Source organism: Gadus chalcogrammus, chromosome 2 (assembly GCF_026213295.1).
Source record: "Gadus chalcogrammus isolate NIFS_2021 chromosome 2, NIFS_Gcha_1.0, whole genome shotgun sequence".
In the NCBI taxonomy this organism is placed as follows: domain Eukaryota; kingdom Metazoa; phylum Chordata; class Actinopteri; order Gadiformes; family Gadidae; genus Gadus; species Gadus chalcogrammus.
The window spans coordinates 23,614,504-23,635,148 of record NC_079413.1 but is presented as its reverse complement, the minus strand read 5'-3'; the positions used below and the strand labels follow the sequence as shown (position 1 = coordinate 23,635,148).

General features: G+C 45.3%; 3 protein-coding genes across 4 annotated transcripts; 2 read left to right on the top strand and 1 right to left on the bottom strand.

Annotated features, from left to right (window-relative positions):
• The first annotated feature begins 1,126 nt into the window (after positions 1-1,126).
• Positions 1,127-10,020, top strand: glyr1 (glyoxylate reductase 1 homolog (Arabidopsis)). Of its 2 annotated transcripts, XM_056605103.1 has the most exons (16): positions 1,127-1,207; positions 1,702-1,738; positions 1,851-1,930; positions 2,049-2,187; positions 2,624-2,734; positions 4,302-4,385; positions 5,360-5,413; positions 5,880-5,930; positions 6,058-6,131; positions 6,275-6,374; positions 6,829-6,939; positions 7,048-7,149; positions 7,426-7,588; positions 8,013-8,192; positions 8,467-8,591; positions 8,719-10,020. In XM_056605103.1, exons 1-16 carry the CDS (start codon positions 1,170-1,172, stop codon positions 8,791-8,793), a joined length of 1,524 nt encoding a protein of 507 aa, XP_056461078.1. In that variant the 5' UTR covers positions 1,127-1,169; the 3' UTR covers positions 8,794-10,020. The 2 variants fall into 2 exon arrangements, with proteins under 2 accessions (XP_056461078.1, XP_056461079.1); XM_056605104.1 differs by lacking the exon at positions 4,302-4,385.
• A 601-nt stretch (positions 10,021-10,621) lies between these two features.
• Positions 10,622-18,058, top strand: rogdi (rogdi atypical leucine zipper). Its single transcript, XM_056605124.1, has 11 exons — positions 10,622-10,792; positions 11,716-11,787; positions 12,704-12,786; positions 13,070-13,124; positions 13,232-13,312; positions 13,563-13,658; positions 14,749-14,847; positions 15,086-15,199; positions 15,602-15,651; positions 17,061-17,187; positions 17,437-18,058. Exons 1-11 carry the CDS (start codon positions 10,718-10,720, stop codon positions 17,476-17,478), a joined length of 894 nt encoding a protein of 297 aa, XP_056461099.1. The 5' UTR covers positions 10,622-10,717; the 3' UTR covers positions 17,479-18,058.
• On the bottom strand, positions 17,126-20,548 carry smim22 (small integral membrane protein 22). Its single transcript, XM_056605563.1, has 4 exons — positions 20,421-20,548; positions 18,896-19,027; positions 18,609-18,676; positions 17,126-18,500 (listed from the first exon to the last, which is right to left on the bottom strand). Exons 2-4 carry the CDS (start codon positions 19,017-19,019, stop codon positions 18,453-18,455), a joined length of 240 nt encoding a protein of 79 aa, XP_056461538.1. The 5' UTR covers positions 19,020-19,027; positions 20,421-20,548; the 3' UTR covers positions 17,126-18,452.
• Between the last annotated feature and the right edge of the window lie 97 nt (positions 20,549-20,645).

Sequence of the window (20,645 nt, the reverse complement as noted above, 5' to 3'; positions counted from 1 at the left end):
GTCTGTCAAACGATGAGATAATAATTAGATTAGACTGCGGAGCAATATACCAACTGAAATATTTTTCTCTTGGTTGAAACCGGGAGCTCTGCTGATGAATACTCTATAAGCTCTGCTACAACAAAGAGGTCTTCATCTGCCAACTGGTGCCCCTCTCCATAGTCCTCCTCCCTGAAGACCACATCCAGGATGGTCCTCGCTGGGATGCGGTCGCCCAAGAGCCGCCCTCGTAACGACCCTCAAGTCTAGGGGATAGAGCAGGTAACACAAAGCCAACTCAAATAGTACAGACACTTGACTTCAAAACAAAGGATTTATTGCAACAAAATAATATCAAGCTTCAGATGGGTCGAAGAAGTTATACATCATCAGGGTGACCTTAAAAACAAGTCTAATTGCCCCAAAGAAAAGCTAAAGGATATGCCTAGCTCCCTTGGTCAACAAAAACAGGAAAGAAACAAGGCACCAAGGCCACGAGCCCGTACCAGCTCCTACAGGCTGGCCCAAAGCAACCTCAACACATAAGGCTGAATATGGCAACAGGTAGAAACGCCTAATAAAGCAGAACAAGTGACCAAGTGCCACAGTGGCAACTAACCAGGCCCAAACACCGCTAACTGTAGGGAGTACCAGTAGGCACAACAAAATAACAGTGAAGTATTAAGCATTATCATATGTGATTATTAATATATTATTCTGACATTATCCCTAGAAGTCGTGACACTCTCCTAAAAGGCGATAATAAATACAGCTAAAGGCTTGAGGGAATGGAGATGGGTGCAAGATCACAAACTTTGGCATTCCTCTCTCCACCTCCTCATGGCTGAAAACATATACCAATGGACCTATATAGGTGGCAATATAAGGCGATGAAATGTAATGGAATCAAATCATATTAAACTGTGGAGATATCCACTGAGTTGAGTTTAATATTACAATCCTACCTGTAACATTACATGACACAACTCCAAACAAGGTATAATTCACCTGTTTCCAATGTTGGACAACCTGACTCTTGATTCCAATAATATCAAGCTAGAGAGAGAAAATAAGATGGAATACGACCGCGGTCGCCCATTGGCGCATTTCGAGGGCGGAAGTGACGCATGTCGTTACCGTGTCTTCGTCTCTTCCCTGATTCAGTGCGACGTTTTTAGTAAAGGTGCAAGATGGCGACCGTGCATCTGAGAATCGGTGATCTAGTTTGGTGAGATTACATTAATAACACGATCGCTGAGACTCACTAGCCCGAAGTGTATGTGCAATCAATTTGAAAGCGATTCTTATGTTTGGTTAGCGTTAAAGCCGTCGCGTAGCACGGGACCACCACTTGCACGTATTGCTGTTGTGGTTGTGGTCGGTGAACGTTATAAGTAAATCTTTGGTCGATATCTGAGAGTCCGACTGATCGCTAACTGTGAACGTTTATGTCATCGCAGTGTTGTGTCTCTGTTCACCTCGGCGTGGTTTAACCCACTGCTGCTCTTTATTATTACTTTGATGTCCATGTGGAGGTCGATCACTTTCCCCACAGTTGTCGTGTTTCCTCAACTAGCTAAACGGATGTTGTGTATCGTTAGCTTTCCTCCTAACCCTCGAGTTGCTGGGCTTCCGTGTTTATCCGACAACCACATGATCTAGTAGTTACGTGTGTTGGTCAAGGTGAATAAGCTGAAAGCGTTGCGTGTGTTTTTGATACAGGGGGAAACTTGGACGCTACCCACCATGGCCGGGGAAGGTAAGCAGTTACGACTTTTATCAGAGTGCGATCTCTCTTCGATTTGATTACCTGTGTTATGTAACGATTATGTATTGATCAATGATGTCAATATTGTATTTGCACACCTCAGGTAGTGAGCCCTCCCAAGGATCTGAAGAAGCCCCGAGGAAAGAAGTGCCACTTTGTGAAATTCTTCGGAACAGAAGACCAGTAAGTGTGAAGAAGGGGGTGGTGGTGACCCTCTCTCCCATTTGTTTTTTTCATATCTAAAATGGATTTCGAAAGTTTTTGCCAATTCCAAATATTTGTGTTTTCTCGATCTTCACAGTGCATGGATCAAAATTGAACAGCTGAAGCCCTACCACCCCCACAAAGAAGAGATGATCAAGATCAACAAAGGCAAACGTTTCCAGCAGGCAGTAGATGCAGTGGAAGACTTCCTGAAGAAGGCCAAAGGAAAGGAACAGGTAAGGAAACATCAGTCTTACAATAAGACCAGGAGACGTGTGCCACTAATGTGTCAACATATCTTGCTTTGAAAAAAGACCTTTCAATTAATTCAGAGTCAAGGCCTGTGAAGAGCTTGATCTACTTACCATTCATTCTTCTTCTAAATATTGGCTTATTAACAAGTTGCTCACGTCAAAGGTTTTGGTCTGCACATGTTGCGTTAAAATGAGTCCCGAAGGGAATTACCGTTGAACTGTTGCATGCTAACCTGTGAGTGGCCCTTTGAAAATGACATGAAATAAAACATGGTTGAAAAAGAAAAAAAACATGATGAAAAGATTGTAAAAAGTATATTTTTCAGTCCCTTCCTCACCACTTCCTTGCAATACATGTCCAATCCAGTCCTGTGTTATTGTTTTACTCCTGCTCATCTCTGATTCTGCTCCCGGACAGGGCTCTGATGGGAAAGGGGAAACAAAGGGAAAGAAGACTTCTAACAAACCACTTAAGATATTGGAGGAGGACGATGAGGATCTGAGTGCCCTGAGGGACCCGTCTGAGAAGGTAGGTGGGCCGCTGACGCACGCAGAGGGGTCTTTGGTCTTTATCCCTCATGGGCGGGCGCACCAGGGTTAGGGTGGCTCTAATATGGTTTAGAATACGACCTGACCCACACTGGCTTTCTGAACGGTGTATTCGATACAAATGCAGATCTTGCATCATGGGCCTTCAGAAATGTAGTTGATTGTGAGGCGTACACATAAATCACCCAGCGGTGTAATCGATTACTGCCTGCCCCATGAGGCGGAGTGTCTTGGCGTTGATTTTGTAGTTACAATGGATGCGGTACATGGTGTACATGTCTTTACTCTTAACACCGCTTATAGTTCAGTTCTCAGGTACTCTCCAAGACATTAACATCTCACTTTACTTTAGTATCACTTTCGATACTCGTGGTGCAAGCATTGTCAATCTGTTAAATCATGTTTAGTTGGCCATGAGATTGGTCGAGAGCTTGGTGCACAGTCCATCCCACAGCACCAGGCAATCCCACAGATACGGTTTGCATCGGCAACCGTGCTACGGTTTTAGCAGCTAGGTCGTCACCCCTTCCTCTTTCTCATAACACACCCAGGCCAGGTCATCCCTTATCTTGCTGCGGAGGAACGATCTCCCCCTACGTTCATTACTTAAATTGAAACTTGGGAGCTTGTCTTTTTCACGTTAGTTTTAATACATTGCACTCAGTTGGTTATTTCAGCTCTGAGGTAAACCACGTTGCGTTGGTGTGCACCACGGATGTGTAATCAGAATGTCGTCTATCTGCGGAATACTCAGGTTGACTTCGCATTAGTCTAGCTGTGGTTGTTTTATTGGCTGTGTTTCAAGAAAAGATATATAAGCAGAAGATAACTATTGTAACTAAGTTATCTAAGGGCGCACTCACACTAGGCCATCTGTACCGTACCCAAGTCCGTTTGACTCCTCTGCGCCCCTAAAGTCTAGATCGTTTGGCTAGTGTGAGCACGCCAACCGTACTCAAGTACAGTTCAATTCCGCGGTCTGAGCTCAGGCCACGGTTCAGGTTCAGATGCTGATGAGCCGACATGCGCACACACACACGGCTAAGCAACCTGAGCTGGACGACGTTTAGTCCTCGCTTCTTTCCCATTAAACCATAAACATGGTGGTTCACGAGTGGGTTCACGTTGGTGCGATAGTGAAGTTGAGTTTTTGATCAACAATCGTGCTTGAGTACGGTACGGGTGTCAAACGGACTTGGGCATGGTACCGATGGCCTAGTGTGAGTGCGCCCTGAGACAGAATATTTTGCTTGTCCAAAAGTGAAATCTTGGCAGAAGAAAATATGTCAAACCTTTGTCAGTCCACTCCCATTCTCCTGGTTCTTAAAGATGATTAAATGAACAGAAACATGGTGCTTCAAAGTGCAATCAATTTACAACCCTCTTTTTTAGCACCCGGGTTGAATAGATTTGTGTTAACTGGTTATTGTCGAGACCGATTAATCACTGCCCGAAAGAGAAAAAACCTCCCTGAACTCCTGAGATGGCCATGGGTCTCAAGGTTTGCCTTTTTGATCCAGAGGTCAACGTGTGTTTCTTCCTCAAAGGACTTAACTGACTCTGACCCAGAGTCCCTCACAGCTGAGAAGCTGGGCGCGGGAGCCTCCTCGGGATTCAAATGGAAGAGCAGTGTAGGTGAACCCCTCCCACCACCTCCCACCAAAGCCCTGCTTGCCTTGCTCCACCTCTCCCTCGACTTCACACTTTGGCTCTACCCTAATCCGCCACCACGGGGACACTCGCACTCCTCCTCTCAGACTCCTCTGCTCCTTTCTGTTCCTTACAACGGGAACGTAGGCAGGCTATACAGATGTTGGAAGCCATTTTTGAAGTTTGTCACAGTGGGTTTTCTGCGTGACAGATTGCTTTAATGAGCTTTATTTCAGGAGGGATAGAGGGAATACATTTGGCCTGGTTTGGGGTGTCAACGGTGAAAATGAATTGATGTGAAACCCAGACTTGGTGCGGCTTGGGTGTGTTGCCAGCTCTTCTTCATTGACATTGATAAACAGGTTTGTCGGTTGTCACGCTGTTTGATTTCCGTTAAGATATATAACCCATCCTCTTCAATACGTGACCCACCCTGGCGTCTACTCTTGGTTTGTTGGGTTCTTGACCACATGTTTGTACGTCCTATCGGCTCCAACATGCGTCATGGCCGACATGTTACCATAGCCTAGCTGCCCAAACTATGCAAAGCACCCCATTGAACATAAACACTAATCTGCTGCGTTTCGTATGGGAGGATGCGCTCCAACCCAGTGGGCCGCTTCGGATGCTCCCCAGGTATTCTTGAAAGCACCGCAAGGGTTTTTATAAAGCCATGTCTAAAGTCGCGTTGCAGTGCGGTGATGCGTCCGTGCACTTTGTGTCCGTCCAGTCCCCCCCCCACGTTCTCCAGCCTCCAGCTTCAGCCAACCCCATTCTGACACTTGATGTGCCCCGTTGTAAAAGGCGGCATGGTTTGAAGTTACTCTTTCATTCAGGTTTGACGTAGGATAATTCCCTTATTATTCCTGAACATAGGTTTATATATATTTGACGCGAGTTGGGTTAATGCTTGCCCTGTGAGACGTCTTTTTAATTCTAACTCTGTTATTTTTAGCCTGTGAAGAATGACCCACATTTCCACCACTTCCTCCTGAGCCAGTCTGAGAAGGTAAGACCGGCCGTTTCTTTGGTTTCACACGTGTCCTTTCACTTTCCTCTCTGGTCCTGTTAACTGGGTTTGGAAGCATCAATATCAGTTTTGAGTTTCCCACGCTATAGCCAATGAAATCCAACATCAAACCACATCGAAACTCAATCTACTCTGAACAATCCAATTTAAAAGATGTACATTGTACTCCTAATTGGTGATTTCATGGTTATGATGACCAAGTTGCAATGCAAAGATAATAAGCGTTCTGGTCCGTCTAATATCCAGACATCGTTTATCTCCTTTATATTCACATACGCTTGGCTTCATCAAAGCATGTTCATGAGCATTCATCCAGCATTCAAGTCCGTGAGCGAATGAACGAGATACCCAAGAGTGTCTAGTGTGAAAGTGCATTGTGTATCCTCTGTGTCTGGGTCGTTTCCCTCTGCAAGCCTCTTCATCCAAACGTCCCCGTTTCTTTCAGCCGGCCTCTTCCATGGAAGTCACCAGCAAGCGTCTGAAGATTATCGAAGAGGTAAAGAGATTACGTTTTTTCCTTTCAACGCATTATGAAAGGAAAGAAAGACCAAAAGTGTCTCGCTCCGTGAAGAGACGATGAGTGGCTGTCATACTTACTGAGCATGCCGCTGGTGTTTGTCCAGGACACCAGCTCCACGTCCATCCAAGCAGCCGACAGCACCGCCATCAACGGAAGCATCACACCTACAGATAAACGGTATCAATGCTCCATAATAATCCAGAAATAAATCGAATCAAACGTCCAAGACGTCCTGATGAATCCTGGCACGTGTTCAGTGGAAGGGGAGGTCGTGTTGCTGACGCGGCCGCTGGTTTGTCTTGTGCCGTTCTTCTCTCCAGGATAGGTTTCCTAGGGCTGGGGCTGATGGGAAGCGGCATCGTCTCCAACCTGTTGAAGATGGGCCACGTGGTCACCGTCTGGAACCGCACCGCGGAGAAGGTGCGTCTGCCGCGCCTCCCGTCGGCTCGCACCGCGGCGCGAAAGGGCTTAGCTAACGATGAACGGGTCCAACGCACCGCGGCGCGAAAGGGCTTAGCTCACGATGAACAGGTCCAACGCACCGCGGCGCGAAAGGGCTTAGCCCACGATGAACAGGTCCAACGTACGAGACGGGAACGGGCCCATAATCAGTAGTATTAACGAGCGTTATTAAAGGGTTTATTGTGTTGTTATGGAGGAAGATGTGACTACTTATTAAAGGGTTTATTGTATTATTATAGAGGACGATGTGACTACTTATTAAAGGGTTTATTGTGTTGTTATGGAGGAAGCTGTGACCGGGGTCATCACAGGGCCTATGTTATTGTCATGAAGGAAGCTGTGACTCCGCCCACCTGTACCCCTGTCTGATTGGTCCGCTCTGTGCTAACGTCCGCCCCCTCTTGGTTACCAGTGCGACCTGTTCATCCAGGAGGGGGCGCGGCTGGGCCGCACCCCCGCAGAGGTGGTCTCCATGTGCGACGTCACCTTCTCCTGTGTGTCGGACCCCAAGGCGGCCAAGGACGTAAGCATCACCTCTGAACACGAAGGCCGACGTAAAGGCCAGCTTTTGAAGCGGACCGCTTGTTGCGGGTTCACGGTCTGACGTAAAGCGGTTCTCCCCTGGTTCTAGCTGGTCCTGGGCCCAAGCGGAGTCCTGCAGGGGATACGGCCGGGGAAGTGCTACGTGGAGATGTCCACGGTGGACCCCGAGACCATCGCAGAACTCTCCCAGGTACACGCCGAGAACACGGGTCAAGGGGGCGTGTCTTAAAACCCTTTCGGTTTTCCAAATAAATGTATTTTCTGTCGCGCCTGTACTTGTACGACCCAATAGCTGACTTGTGTTCGGGTCATCCTCTGTCGATCACAACAGTACAGTTCAAGGGGGCGTCTCCTAAAATAGCTTCAGTTTTCTCTCTAGTTTTCTGTCAGTATGCTCCACTGCTCTGCCCTAGCCCGTCCCTGTACACGCCCCCCCCCCCCCTGGCTGACGTGTCCTCCTCTACAGTCGATCACCACCCGGGGTGGGCGCTTCCTGGAGGCCCCCGTGGCGGGCAGCCAGCAGCTGTCCAACGACGGCATGCTGGTCATCCTGGCGGCGGGCGACCGCAGCGTGTACGAGGACTGCGGCAGCTGCTTCCAGGCCATGGGCAAGAGCTCCTTCTTCCTGGGTACGCTCGTCCCGTGTCGTCGGGACCTTCTGCCGCCTAATCAATGGATTCATTGTCGTGTGACGACCTAGTTCCAATAGTGGATAACGTCTGGGTGATTGGCTCGCTGGGAGCCTCCTAGTCCCATCTCCACACATCCTTTCGTCTTCTTGGTTAATCGTCTATGCTTGGCTCCGTCAAAACATTAAACGAGGAAAAGAGAAGGACTTCTGGTTACCCAAGTTTGTTCTCTGGCCACATAATCCAACAGGGGTTCCCTCAATCAGCTGTAGAGTATCGTGATTGCAATTATAGCACAACATGAATCATTAATCAATCCAAAATTACTTTAATTATTTTAATTAATTTAAAGGAACTTAATTATAAACTTGCGTTGCCAACCCACCGAGCCCCTCTTCATGGTGGTCCGTTGTGTCTGATTCAGGTGAGGCGGGCAACGCGGCCAAGATGATGCTGATCCTGAACATGGTGCAGGGCAGCTTCATGGCCACCATCGCCGAGGGCCTGACGCTGGCCCAGGCCACCGGCCAATCGCAGCAGACCCTCCTGGACATCCTCTGCCAGGGCCAGATGGCCAGCACCTTCGTGGATCAGAAGTGCCAAAGTAGGTCCTCTCACCCCCCCCCCCCCCCAACCCCTGGGTCACATAACCCCCACTGTGACCCCCACTGTGACCCCCACTCATTAACTGTGAACTGGACTGCATTGCTGCTCTGTGCACTATTTTTCATCTATTACCCCCCCCCCCCCCCCCCCATTTCGTTGTTAACTCTGTTGAACAAGGACAATAAATAAATCTAATCATAAAATAGCACTAATAAAACAATAGTCCCCCCATTACCCACGTGGACTGACACGCTTCCCTTTGCATTCTGAAGACATCCTGCAGGGCAACTTCAAGCCAGACTACTATCTGAAACACATCCAGAAGGACCTGCGGCTGGCCATCTCCATGGGCGACATGGCCAACCACCCCACCCCCATGGCCGCCGCCGCCAACGAGGTGAGCCCGCCGCCCCCTCCTCCCCTCGCTGCACCGGTCCCCCTGTGTGTGTCACCGGTTACGTGACCGTTGAGCTCACCTCTGCGAAGCCTCACGCCGGCTGCTGTTTGTTTTCCCTGCTCTTTAGGTGTACAAGAGGGCCAAGGCCTTGGACCAATCAGACAACGACATGTCCGCAGTCTACAGGGCCTACATCCACTAGGCCGACGGGGGACCCGTGGGGACCCCCACACATTCGTATGTCCTGGATCTCCAGAGTTTTTGTAGCTGTTGTTTTTTTGTTTTCCTTTTAAAATATCCTGGCACCTGTTTTTTTTTTTTTTCTTGCCCACCAGCTGGAGGGCGAGAGAGAGAGAGGGCGAGAGAGAGAGGGCGAGAGAGAGAGGGAGAGAGAGGGGGGGAGGGAGAGAGGGGAGGGAGCTCTCATGCCACAGGCTGTATTTGTTTTTGTGTATTGCACTGATGAAATTGTCCCACACAAATGTTTGGTCATTTCCCCCCCACTTCTAGGGCAGCTGTCTGGTCCTGATTCTGATTCTAGCTCGCAAATGTAATCCTGTTTCTCTTCAACCAGAAAAGCTATAACCTCTTGTTGTGATCAGCAGGGTGTTAAAGAAAGACAGAATAAACAGCTCTCTAAGGTGGTGTGGGTGCACAAAGGATAACCATGAAATCATCTCTCATTTAAACATGCATATTGGCTAGGCTAACTCTGAACGTTAGTTGTTTTTTTTACGCCTAGGATAATGTGAGAAGTTGACGAGAACACGCCCAGAGCATTGCCTTAATATTGTAACCCTGAAGTCGTTCGATATGTCTTTTATTTATTTATTTCTAACAAGGTTGTTCTGCATCTCTTCTACATATTTGATAAAAACCTGTGCTTTAAAGTTGTACGATTTCCCTGACCAGTTCAATGACGGTGGCAGATTTGTTTAAACGCCTTAAAATGCAGTAATACTTTATTTTGTGAAGCTGATTATTATTTTTCCTGAATATGAAATCTTTTAACAGTTGGAGTGTTTGTATTCTGTTACTTTTAAACTTTTTTGAATATAATTTTATGTTTTCTTTAGTGAGTGAATTTAAGATAGGTTTGCATAAGTTGTCTCTTGATCAGTCAGTTTATTATTCCTCAACACATAGAAACAATGAAACAGAGTGTGTGTGTGTGTGTCAGGTTAATGTTTGAATGCATCGGCTGTTACACTAACCTGACCAAGGATAGCACCGGGAAATCAGAGAGCTGGCAATTTACTGTGCATCGGTATAACGACCATAGACGCACGTTTATTTCATTCCCCATGTCTCCAATTTGAAAAAAAGATGTTTGCCCAAAAAATTGTTTGGTTCCTTATTACCACACTTTTCTGATGTAACTTGAGTGTCATGTAAATATCACTTCATGAATGGAAGGGGGGGGGGGGGGGGATAATATGGACACACTCGAGTCTGTAGATTTATCAGTTTACTGAAAATTGGTTTATCAATGTCTGGCTTACATTTCGTGGATTATTATATTGAAGTTAAGATTAAATTAATTGTTCCCATGAGAGGCGGGAGCGGGTGAAACCATAGCTTTAGTAATATTTATAATTTCTGTACATGAAAATCAGTTTGTCTTCATTAAATCCTCTCCTAATTGATGACGTGTGGCCTTTATCCATCTCCTTGTTATGTGGACACCAAGTGAGTTTTAAGTAAACTGTGCTGAACAAACTACATAAAGTATCATATTATAGAGCTACTGTACAGACAAAGTTGGGTTTGGATTGGAATAGTATTGCTTCCGTCCCTCATAGCTTGTTAAATCCAATAAACTTGAACACTACTACGTTCATAAGGGTTTGAACAAACGCATGTCTATGCTGCTGTTCGTCCACAACGCACCTTGTGTGCAACGATGTGACTCAATGAACGCATTATTATATAGTCATAGCCATCCCGCTACGCCAAGGGGCCGTGCATTGCCCACGTGGGCGGAGGAGATCCATCTGACCAATGGCCTTTCTCACGGAGGATTAGTGGGCGGGGCTAACGTTGATCAGCGTCTCCGTCAGCTGGCCAGGAGAAGGAGAGGAGATAAGGAGAACCGCAGCGACGCATTCTGCCTCTCTTTAGTAAACATGTTAAACCCTCAGAGGTCACTGTCCGAAGTGCCCAAGATGTCTGCTGCCAATCAGGTGGAGCGAGCAGTGATGGTAAGATGCCCTGTCTGCAACGACGCACACTGTTATTTAGCTGCATTGCTAGCGGGTTAGCTGACAGACTGACAGACATAACTGCAATTCATTATTTGACTTAAATCAGAATTCACATATTTTTATATTGTTGTTCAGCATGTAAAGCAATCAGGGGAATAATGTATACATGGCCGTGCAAAGAAAGCATCACTGCACTTTACGTTTATGCGTTCGTTGAAGCCTTTATTATTATCAGGCCATTCTAGCGTTCATCCACCATAGTTGGAATTTGTATAAGATACACACTTTGCTGCCTGAATGAAATAGTTTGCATTATATACTTTTCGAACATCTAATATTGTAGGATTGTATACATTGTGCGCACGGTTTTGAAGGCTCCCCTGCCCATGGGATTACGTTATAATAAAAACTGCCGTCTATGGGTCGTTGCTTGTAGCGGGACAATCTAATCAAGGTTTCTGTCATGGGATTGGCATATCTAATTCACGTGGGTTCCATTTACTAAGGGTAATGGCCGGAGTTAAAGAGTGAACGAATGGTTAATCTCGGCGCCTGTGGAGTGTGGTTAGCGTGTGAGAAGTTATTTGTAACTAAGGGACTAACTGAGGGTTTAGAAGTATACAATTCAAATTGTACGGGGCATAACCTCACACCCAACAAGAAGGGTGTAGCAGACGTGCGTTTTTTCCAAGCATATATTTTAATGATTGTCCTTAGTTGATGTGCTTTTTACCTTTTGTGAAGAGAATGTAGTGTCCTTGTCTATGTGCTATATAAATAACTTGCCATGCCTTGCATTATTACCATGTTAAATTAAAATTACACATTTCTGACACACCATGGGCAAGCACAAACTGTTCAGTTTATAGTGGGAACCACTCATTAGAAGTAATATGTTTTCTCCCCGTTTCTGTCTGCAGGAGGAGGAATTCAACTGGCTACTGAAGGAAGAGGTACACTCTGTACTTAAGCAGCTGCAGGATATCCTCAAGGTACATCTATACTTGTGCAAACATACTTTTCAGTTTGTTTATTTGAAATACATCTGAAGGTGGCGTGGAAGCACATCTGGGCATATGTAAAACCGCACCAAAAATGAAATGCAAAAAAGATTGTGTTAAGTGGTATTGACGAGTAAAATGTGACAACATCACCCTCTAACTGTCGCAAAGCAACACCTCATCAAGGGCGTTGGACCTGAAGGCACACGAGCACTCACCTGGAACTATTGAGGGAAAATGGTGCTTACATTTGAGCTGTGTTGTTGGTTAAACGTCTCGGTACCAAAACAATGACGGGGGTGGGAGGTTAAGTGGGGTATAGGTTGAAATACTCACTACAAGAAACTACGTGAAGAGCTATTACTCACAGTGCGTCCACATTTTATTTGAAAAACGTTGCATTAAGATATCAACTTGAGTGAAAGCCTCAGTACTGTGTATCTAGGCTGAAGGCCGATAACCAAGAGATGTCTGGTTTAAACTTCCTGTGCAATATTTCAGTTCTCTCTTGTGTAGTAGAGCCCTGTTGCGAGCCTAATCCACATGAAGTTCAGGGTTATTGTCATTTCAAACGGTAGACATGGAAGGAAAGTCTTGATCCACTTGAAATTTGATCCAGGCGTCTAGCCTAAAGATACAGGTTTTCCAAAGGTCAGGCTCAGTAGCCTTTTATACATTGAAGTGAAATCTTAGTTTTAATACATGAATATGACTGGTTTATTGTTGGTCATCTTAATGGTTTTGATAGATGTAAACGGACTGCATTCATAAAGCATCGTTCTGACCTCCAGACGTTTTACAATAAACGCCTCGCGTTCTCCCACCGATACACACACACCAGTGACGGCGGTGTGTTATTTTCACCTACACGTATTAAGCTGTATGGTTCCTTCTCCGTTGTCTCTAGGAGGCGTCCAGGCGCTTCTCCATGCCAACGACGGGCCTCGACGGCCAGGTCAAACAGGAGAACTTCATCCTCGGCAGCACAACGTAAGATCACCACAATGTGCAACGGATGAATGCGCTACTTTTTTACAACTTGGATCTAAAGATTGAAGAGCTTTAACTTCAGTCTCATTTGTTGTAAATGCCGTAGCAGTGAGTCAGCTGTGAGTGAGTGAAATGCTCTGGGAGAATATATTTTATTTATATTGTGTGCTCTCTCTTTTCAAGTTATCAAATCTTACACGGAGCATATTTTAATAATCGTACCTACAGCAGTTTTGTTGCTTTACCGAGTAAATCAAAGTACCGCTGTCCACCTGTCCCGCAGAATGGACCAGGTGAAAGGGGTGCTCACTCTTCAAGGAGAGGCTCTGGCCCAGGCAGTAAGTGACCTAACCCTAACCCTAACCTGGAGTGGGAGGGCCTGGACAAACATGTGCATCACCTTAAGCCCAGGGTCTTCTTAATTATTGATATGTTTGTTTTATAGGACATAAACCTGAAAGTATCCAAAAGTAGCCAAGTTCTCCATTTTCAATTTCGGGACGACAAGCAGTGGAAACTGCAGCAGGTATGTTTGACGTGATTTAGTGTTTACGCTCAACGGCCACCCTGTCGGCTGTAGGACAGATGGCGATATATTTATTGACGGAGACTACGTGGGGAAGTTTATGTGGTGAGGGCCAAAATCTGTGCCTATTTTAAGTGTTAAAAAAACTCCTGGAGATTCATTTTTAATATCAGTGTTAAGATAAAACCAAAAGGTTGTGGTCAGGGCCGGAGGATGACAATAATAATAATACCTCTTGTCTGTGGTGCAGATCCAAGACGCCAGGAACCACGTGAACCAAGCACTGCAGCTGCTGAGCAGCAGAGACGAGAGCTACCGCTTTAGAACCGGCGCGGAGGTCAACAAGGTCGGTGGTCCAGATCACCCCCCCCTGATCACCCCCCCCCCCCGATCACCCTCCCCCCCCTGATCACCCCCCCCCCCCTCCGATCTCCCTCCCCCCCCTGATCACCCCCCCCCCCCTCCCCGATCGCCCTAACGCTACAGACCTGCACCCGAAAGTCCTCTGTTCTGTAGAATGAACTGGGGTCTCTGTGGACTTTACACCTCCGTCTTTCCACCGAGGGGCCTGCACTCTTCTACATACATGAACATGTATACACAAATGTATACTTGTACACGTATAATACACACTTATACATATGTATTCTTCTCAACATGTTCTTACTCTGCCTTTTAAACTCTAGATCTATTGTGTGTGTGTGTGTGTGTGTGTGTGTGTGTGTGTGTGTGTGTGTGTGTGTGTGTGTGTGTGTGTGTGTGTGTGTGTGTGTGTGTGTGTGTGTGTGTGTGTGTGTGTGTGTGTGTGTGTGTGTGTGTGTGTGTGTGTGTGTGTGTGTGTGTGTGTGTGTGTGTGTGTGTGTGTGTGGATAGATAGATAGCTCAACTGACCTCGTCCAGTAAAGAAGATCCTCATTTTATCTTTATATAACCCAAGGAAGTCAGGGCTTGAGCAAGTAATCTTGCTCAACAACACTTTCACTAGTACATGGTAGAAGTTGAGGACCAAACCGGCAATCTCTGGATGGCGAGACAATGTTCTAAGCTTATACTCGTATATCGTTAAGCTTATACCGCCATTATCAGCATCACTACTGATATCAGTAGCCTTGAGATGATAGCGCCCCTACATCGGTAGCCTAGAGTCAGTGGTGTAATTGTAAACAGTGACTACTGATGACGGTCTGGGAGGAAGATGTTGGTCTGTTTGTTTTAATGGTGTCATTTCTTGTTGTTGTGTGGACGCGCCGTGCGTCTTGCATTTTAGACATGATTGGCTGACATGAGTAATCATTCATCACGCATAACCGGTTGGGCGTCTGTGAGTACGTCACGCATGTATAAGAAAAAAAGAAGGAAACCTCCTGTGATTGACACGTGCCTCCGACGGGTCCAGCATGTGCACACTAACGCCTCATCTGCCGCTGTCCTCACAGCTCATGGATGCGGTGATGCTGCAGCTGGCGCGAGCACGCAACCGCCTCACCACCCCAGCCTCCATGACGCTGCCTGAGCTGGCGACCAGCGGCCTGATGGTAAAACAGAACAAAGCGATGAACGTGGTGTGGCGTCTCTCTCACTCTCTCTCACTCTCTCTCTCTCTCTCACTCTCACTCTCTCACACTCTCACACTCTCTCACTCTCTCTCTCTCTCTCTCTCTCTCACTCTCACTCTCACTCTCACTCTCTCTCTCACACTCTCTCTCACACTCTCTCTCACTCTCTCTCTCACACTCTCTCTCACTCTTTCTTTCTTTCTTTCTTTCTCACTAGAAAATGTTCTCCCCTCCGATGCCGGGGGACGTCATGGTGAACTTCTACATCAACCTCAGCAAGCTGTGTCTGGCCGTGTACCAGCTCCATGTGCTGCAGCCGAACACCACCAAGGCAAGGCTCGGGATCCACGCTCACCTGCACCAACCTCACCTGGCTCATGACGTCAATCCGTCAGACGTATTGATCCTTTCTGTTGTCTCGTCTACTGTTGTACGTGTATAGACCCACGTTAGAAGGGGCAGAGAACCAAACATTACTTATTTATTTATTACGGGGTTATATGTCTTCCGTTTTGCCACTGTTACTAAAATAGGAAAAGAAAAGTGTGAATCCTTCTGTGTTCCGTTGAAGGGACAACAACAACGACTATCTTAAAAACAAACAATACAATTGCTGTTGTCACCCAGGGGGATAACTAGGCCACTCTCCTTCTCAGAACTCCCAAAACTGTTTATTTGATAGAATAAAAATCTTTACTGAAGCTTTAATAGTGAAAAATGTTCTCTTTTTCAGAATTTCAAGCCAGCCGGAAGCTCAGTGTTGCACAATCCTGGGTCCACGTTGTAAGTGTGCTTTTATTTAATAAAGATCTTTCCATAGCGGTGTGTAACACGACATGATCCTTCGACCGCGTCCCGGTTCAACTAGCTGGATGGGATATCTTTAGACCTAAACCAGACCTCTGACTAGAGCGAGAACTATGTCTGCATTTCCAGGGGTTGAACCTGAACAATGTTCATGCCAGTTGGACCGTCGACCTCTGGTCGGTTGGTCGACTTATCATTTATTGTTGGTAGGAAGATCGCTTAATCTATCATCAGATCTTATTGTTGCATCTGAAATTCAGTGACTTCCTCCAAACAGCCTCTAACTGTTATCTAGGCTACCAGATACAGCAGAGTGCACTGTGGCCGGTTTAGTTAATCTGGAGATAACGTGCAGATAAAAATATAGAAAAACGTGCGGATGGAAAAATCTTTATTTTCCCCCCTTGACCAATCAGTTGGTCGAAACTCAGTGGACCCAGGTTTTATTTTGTTGACTGCAGCCCTAAATGCCAGGCTTCAAAGCAATCATTTATCGCACCCTGAATTGTGAAGACTCAGTGAATAAACGGAGCTGACATCGCTATTTCAGGGCTTCTGTTGGTTAAAGACTCGCTGGCTTCTGTTCATCTGCACCACGTCTTCATGGAAGGGCGGGCCCCGGGAGAATAGTTGAAGCATCTGGCGTTCGTAGTTTGCTTGATTTTTAATTAGTGATATAAAATGACATTAGTATTATAATAGTATATTACCATACCCTTAAAGTGCAGCTATTCGGTTAACTACAAAACAAAACAATGTGTTGTTGGGTCCCTCTGCTGTACTGCTCGACCTGCAGAGTGCGAGTTACCATCTGCAAAGGAAAGTCTAGCTCGTAGAGAGCTTTGTGAAACAAGCCATAGCGCTGGCACAAACACTAATTACTATTAGTATTTATTCATTAAGCAGATATTCTTCTGCATCCTGCCAGGTATTTTGCTGGAGGTTAGAAGGGACATTGGGGCTTGAATCCAGTACCACATTAAATGTTTCCAAGTCTAGGTTCAGGGTCAACTATCAGTCGACCGGTGACGCCGTGTGGTCGCAGAAACATTGTACTATTTATAGGATTTCTTAGTTCATGCAAGTATTTGTGTTCCGGGCAAAGAGGCGTGATTAGATACGGCTTATAACACGGAGTGGCTACTTTGTGGCATTTTGTAACATCCAACCTGTTTAACCCCTCCTGCTGCTTATAAAAATGCAGCTTTTTTGATAAAATTAGGTTTCTCGTGCACCCTAAAATAGTCGGATCATAAATTGATTGATTAGTGCGGGGTCTACCCGTCCTTCCCCCGGGGGTCTCGCTGAGCGTCACCCGCTCCTCGCCAGCCGTGGCCTGATCCGCCCCCCCCCCCCTAACCTAACAAACACGACCTGTGTTCCAGCGAGCTCAACAACCACCGGTTCGAGGTGAGCCACGTCCACAAGGTGGAGTGCGTGGTGCCCTGGCTCAACGACACGCTGGTCTTCTTCACCATCTCCCTGCAGCTCTGCCAGCAGCTCAAGGACAAAGTGAGTACCCGACGTTTACACCTGCAGTCTACAATAAGGCCCGACTGTGTCTTGTAGCGGGCTAATCTACCGGTGGAAAATGTTCTTTTCGGTTACTGGATTTGTAAAGTAAAGTCAGTAAAGATGAACCTGTGTAAAGTGAATACTGTGTTTATAGCCAATCCTGGTAAGCAAGTCAGGAGATAGAAATTTAACTTTTCCTATGACTTTACATTTGCTCGCTAATTTATAATTCTCCACACTTCACAGATATCCGTGTTCTCAAGTCTGTGGAACTACAGACCCTTTTAACCTCCTGTGCAAAGTAAATTATATAATATACAGTATATATATATGAAAAACAGAATTGATGTATTGGAAATACCACGTGTATAGTCAATGTGTTTTGAGGTGTTGTTCTTCAGCTGCAAATGGAGTCAGCTCAAAACCCGTGTCAGTATTGACCATTGTCAACTTATCAGTGCCCGTTGCTCGTCCCCTGTCTTCACCCCCTCGTGAAGTGCTATGATTTGAATGAATCTTGCATACGTGCTGCGTGGTCTATGGGTAGAAAAGATGGTTTGTGTTTCTGCCTAACAACCCACTTTGGTTTATTTTGCTGTTGTAGTATTAAGACCAACAAAGCCCTGACTTAAATAAGCTAATGGAAGGTAAATGTGTCGTAAATATTTATGCAATCATTCCAGTTTGTTTTGTGCATACATTTTGTATTTAATTTATTTGTCGTTACTTGTCTTGACGATAACCTGTGAAACTAATCATATTTTGTGAAAATATAAATGATATATATATATGCTATAAATTATTAATCTATTGTCTGTGCAATAAATGCCTTTCAGAAGGATTTTCCAACCATTGATGAGTTACAACTTCTTATTTTAAAACACAACCTACCTACCAGTGTGGTTCAGGTGTTAATGTTATGCATTCAAACTCTGACTGCAGACATTAATGTAGATCATTTATGCATAAAAATCAACATTTAAAAACAATTTACACAATTTAAAAATGTTTCAAACAGACATTTCGTCATCTAACGTTACAATTCTAATGCCATAGTATAGAAAAATAGAATAGAAAAAAGTGCTGTGATGATTTGTGCTTGTCATTTGTTGATTAAAGGGGTACAATGTGAGACGATCAGATGGTTGAATATAATCAACACCTATAGCATGGGGGGCACTCGCGGGAAAGCAGTGAGCGCACACAGACCCGGAACATCGTTGGCCCTTTGTGAAACTAACTGAACCAAGACATCTCTGCGCTCAGGAATCCAGGCCCATGTTTTCTATTCCAACCTTCCTTCTTCTTGGCTGGAAGCAAGACAACAGCATGACATCAAACCTCACGCACGCTTCAGGCAAATGGAAAGCAAATCTCCATACGGTGCGTGTGTTGTGCAGTGCATTGGCATAGCCTACCTTCTCATCGCCACAGCAACAGCAGCAGCAACGGATAAGGACCAAGAGCACGAGCAGTAGAACCATACCTAGGAACGTACAACATGCCAGGCGTCATGGCGGTGCAGAGAAGAGGCTTAAACCTCATCTCAGCCGCTGTGCGTTTACGGCACAGACCAGCATGACTCCAGCTTGGCTCTCGCACGGTTCATGCGGTGAATGTTTTTGGTCAAAGTCTGCCATCGCATTTACATAGAGATGTAAAACTGTTGAGGCAATGCGAGTCACTATACACATTTGTCACTTACCGATGAAGATGAAAAACACGGCGAAAGACGCTATGTCCCAATCGGATTGGAAGAACTGGTGGGACTCCAGCCTGCTGACTACATCGTTGAACTGGTCCTGGAACTCCTCTTGAAGGTCAGCCATTGAACACCCTATGGAAAATAAAAGGTATACATTAGCTTTCTATAGATGGTGGACCACATATAGTGCATGTAGTCCATGTTGTTCAGCCCTCGCTTTGAGGATCAAAAGACAACAACCTTGTCAGATCCATAAAGCAACTATAATGGCTTAATGTAGAACTAAGTTCTACATTACAAATTCAAATTTTGAACCAGTAGGTTTTTTCTAAAGGTCAAAGGTGTTCTATGTTACTTGCTCTGCGGTCAAGCAATCGACGGGCAAAGCTTGACCATTTACTACAACATTTAGTAGTAACATAATGTAGGGAATGTGATCATCAAAATCCATGTTTCTGAAGTAAAGCTGTTTCAAAATTTAAATGCAATTCCACATTTCTTGATAGGATCAAACTTGCATCATATGAAAATAGCAGGTGTTAAAAGTAAGCATGCAGGACTCACCAGTTTAATAAAATGGAATAGGCTACTATTTAATTCTGTGACCATGTTGATTATAAAAACACATCACCAAAGCCATATCACCAGAATCCCCTGATCCCCTCGCACAACGAGTTAATGAACGATTTTGAAAGCTTACATTTTATATATTTTATTTTGTTATAACACCTTGGCTTCAACAGCAGGCTACTTAGTTGTTTTGGATTGTATTGGTTGCTCTGTAACTCTAAACGTCAGTACAACAACGCAGGTGAGCCGCATATCCCTCTACAGGACGTTCACGTACGATCCTTACTTTGAGTCACAAACAAGCTACTTTACTTTTTAGTCTGAAACGTTACATTTTCCAATGTTCAGTCTTATAGACGGAAAGTTGTTCGATGCCGATATAAAGAGGTTCACCCAAGCTGTTCTATAATATTGTGATTTTTTATTTAATTCAATAAGATCGGACTTTAAGAGAGCCTCCGAGGGAGGGAATTGCGAGAAAATCCTATGCCCTCTCTAGGTCACCTGCTGCGCAGTAATGAACTCATCTTCCATTCTTCCTGAATATACACAAGGAAATAGTACATGGGTTAACTGGTGGCCCTTGTGTTCAGGCCTTTCATTCACGTTATTCATTTACCTTTTAAATGTTTCATTACATAACAGATTTGGACCTCTAGAAAATGCTCCTTTATACAACGTTGCGATTTTATTGTTTGTAAAGATACTTAACATAATAGTAGTATTTTCTTTGTCACGGTCCCCTTATCCTTGAGTATTGAAAATAACCATGAAATGGGAACATCTTCTTTAGACAAAGAAATATAAAGCATTGATAACAAGGCGAGCTGAAGCCAGTTATCCTATGAACACAACGTCCCAAACAAGCCTTCATTAATCCCTCAGAAACTAAAGATCGCAGATGACAACATTCACGGGTGGGAAGACGATTAAAGTAGCCCAAAAATGGATTTACCTTATTTCGTTTGCGAAGGACGAAGTATATCTCTGAACAGACCGGTCTACAGGTGTGTTAGGATTCACTAGCCTATTAAAGTGTCTTCCGGGTAGCGATGCTGAACTTTACCTGTCGCTCCTCGCGCTGCACCTGTTGTTCACACCCTGCTCTTCCTGCAATAGATGAGGCTGCACTTTCTTTATTATGTTTCGGCGTCATACACTTTTTAAACAATAGATACTT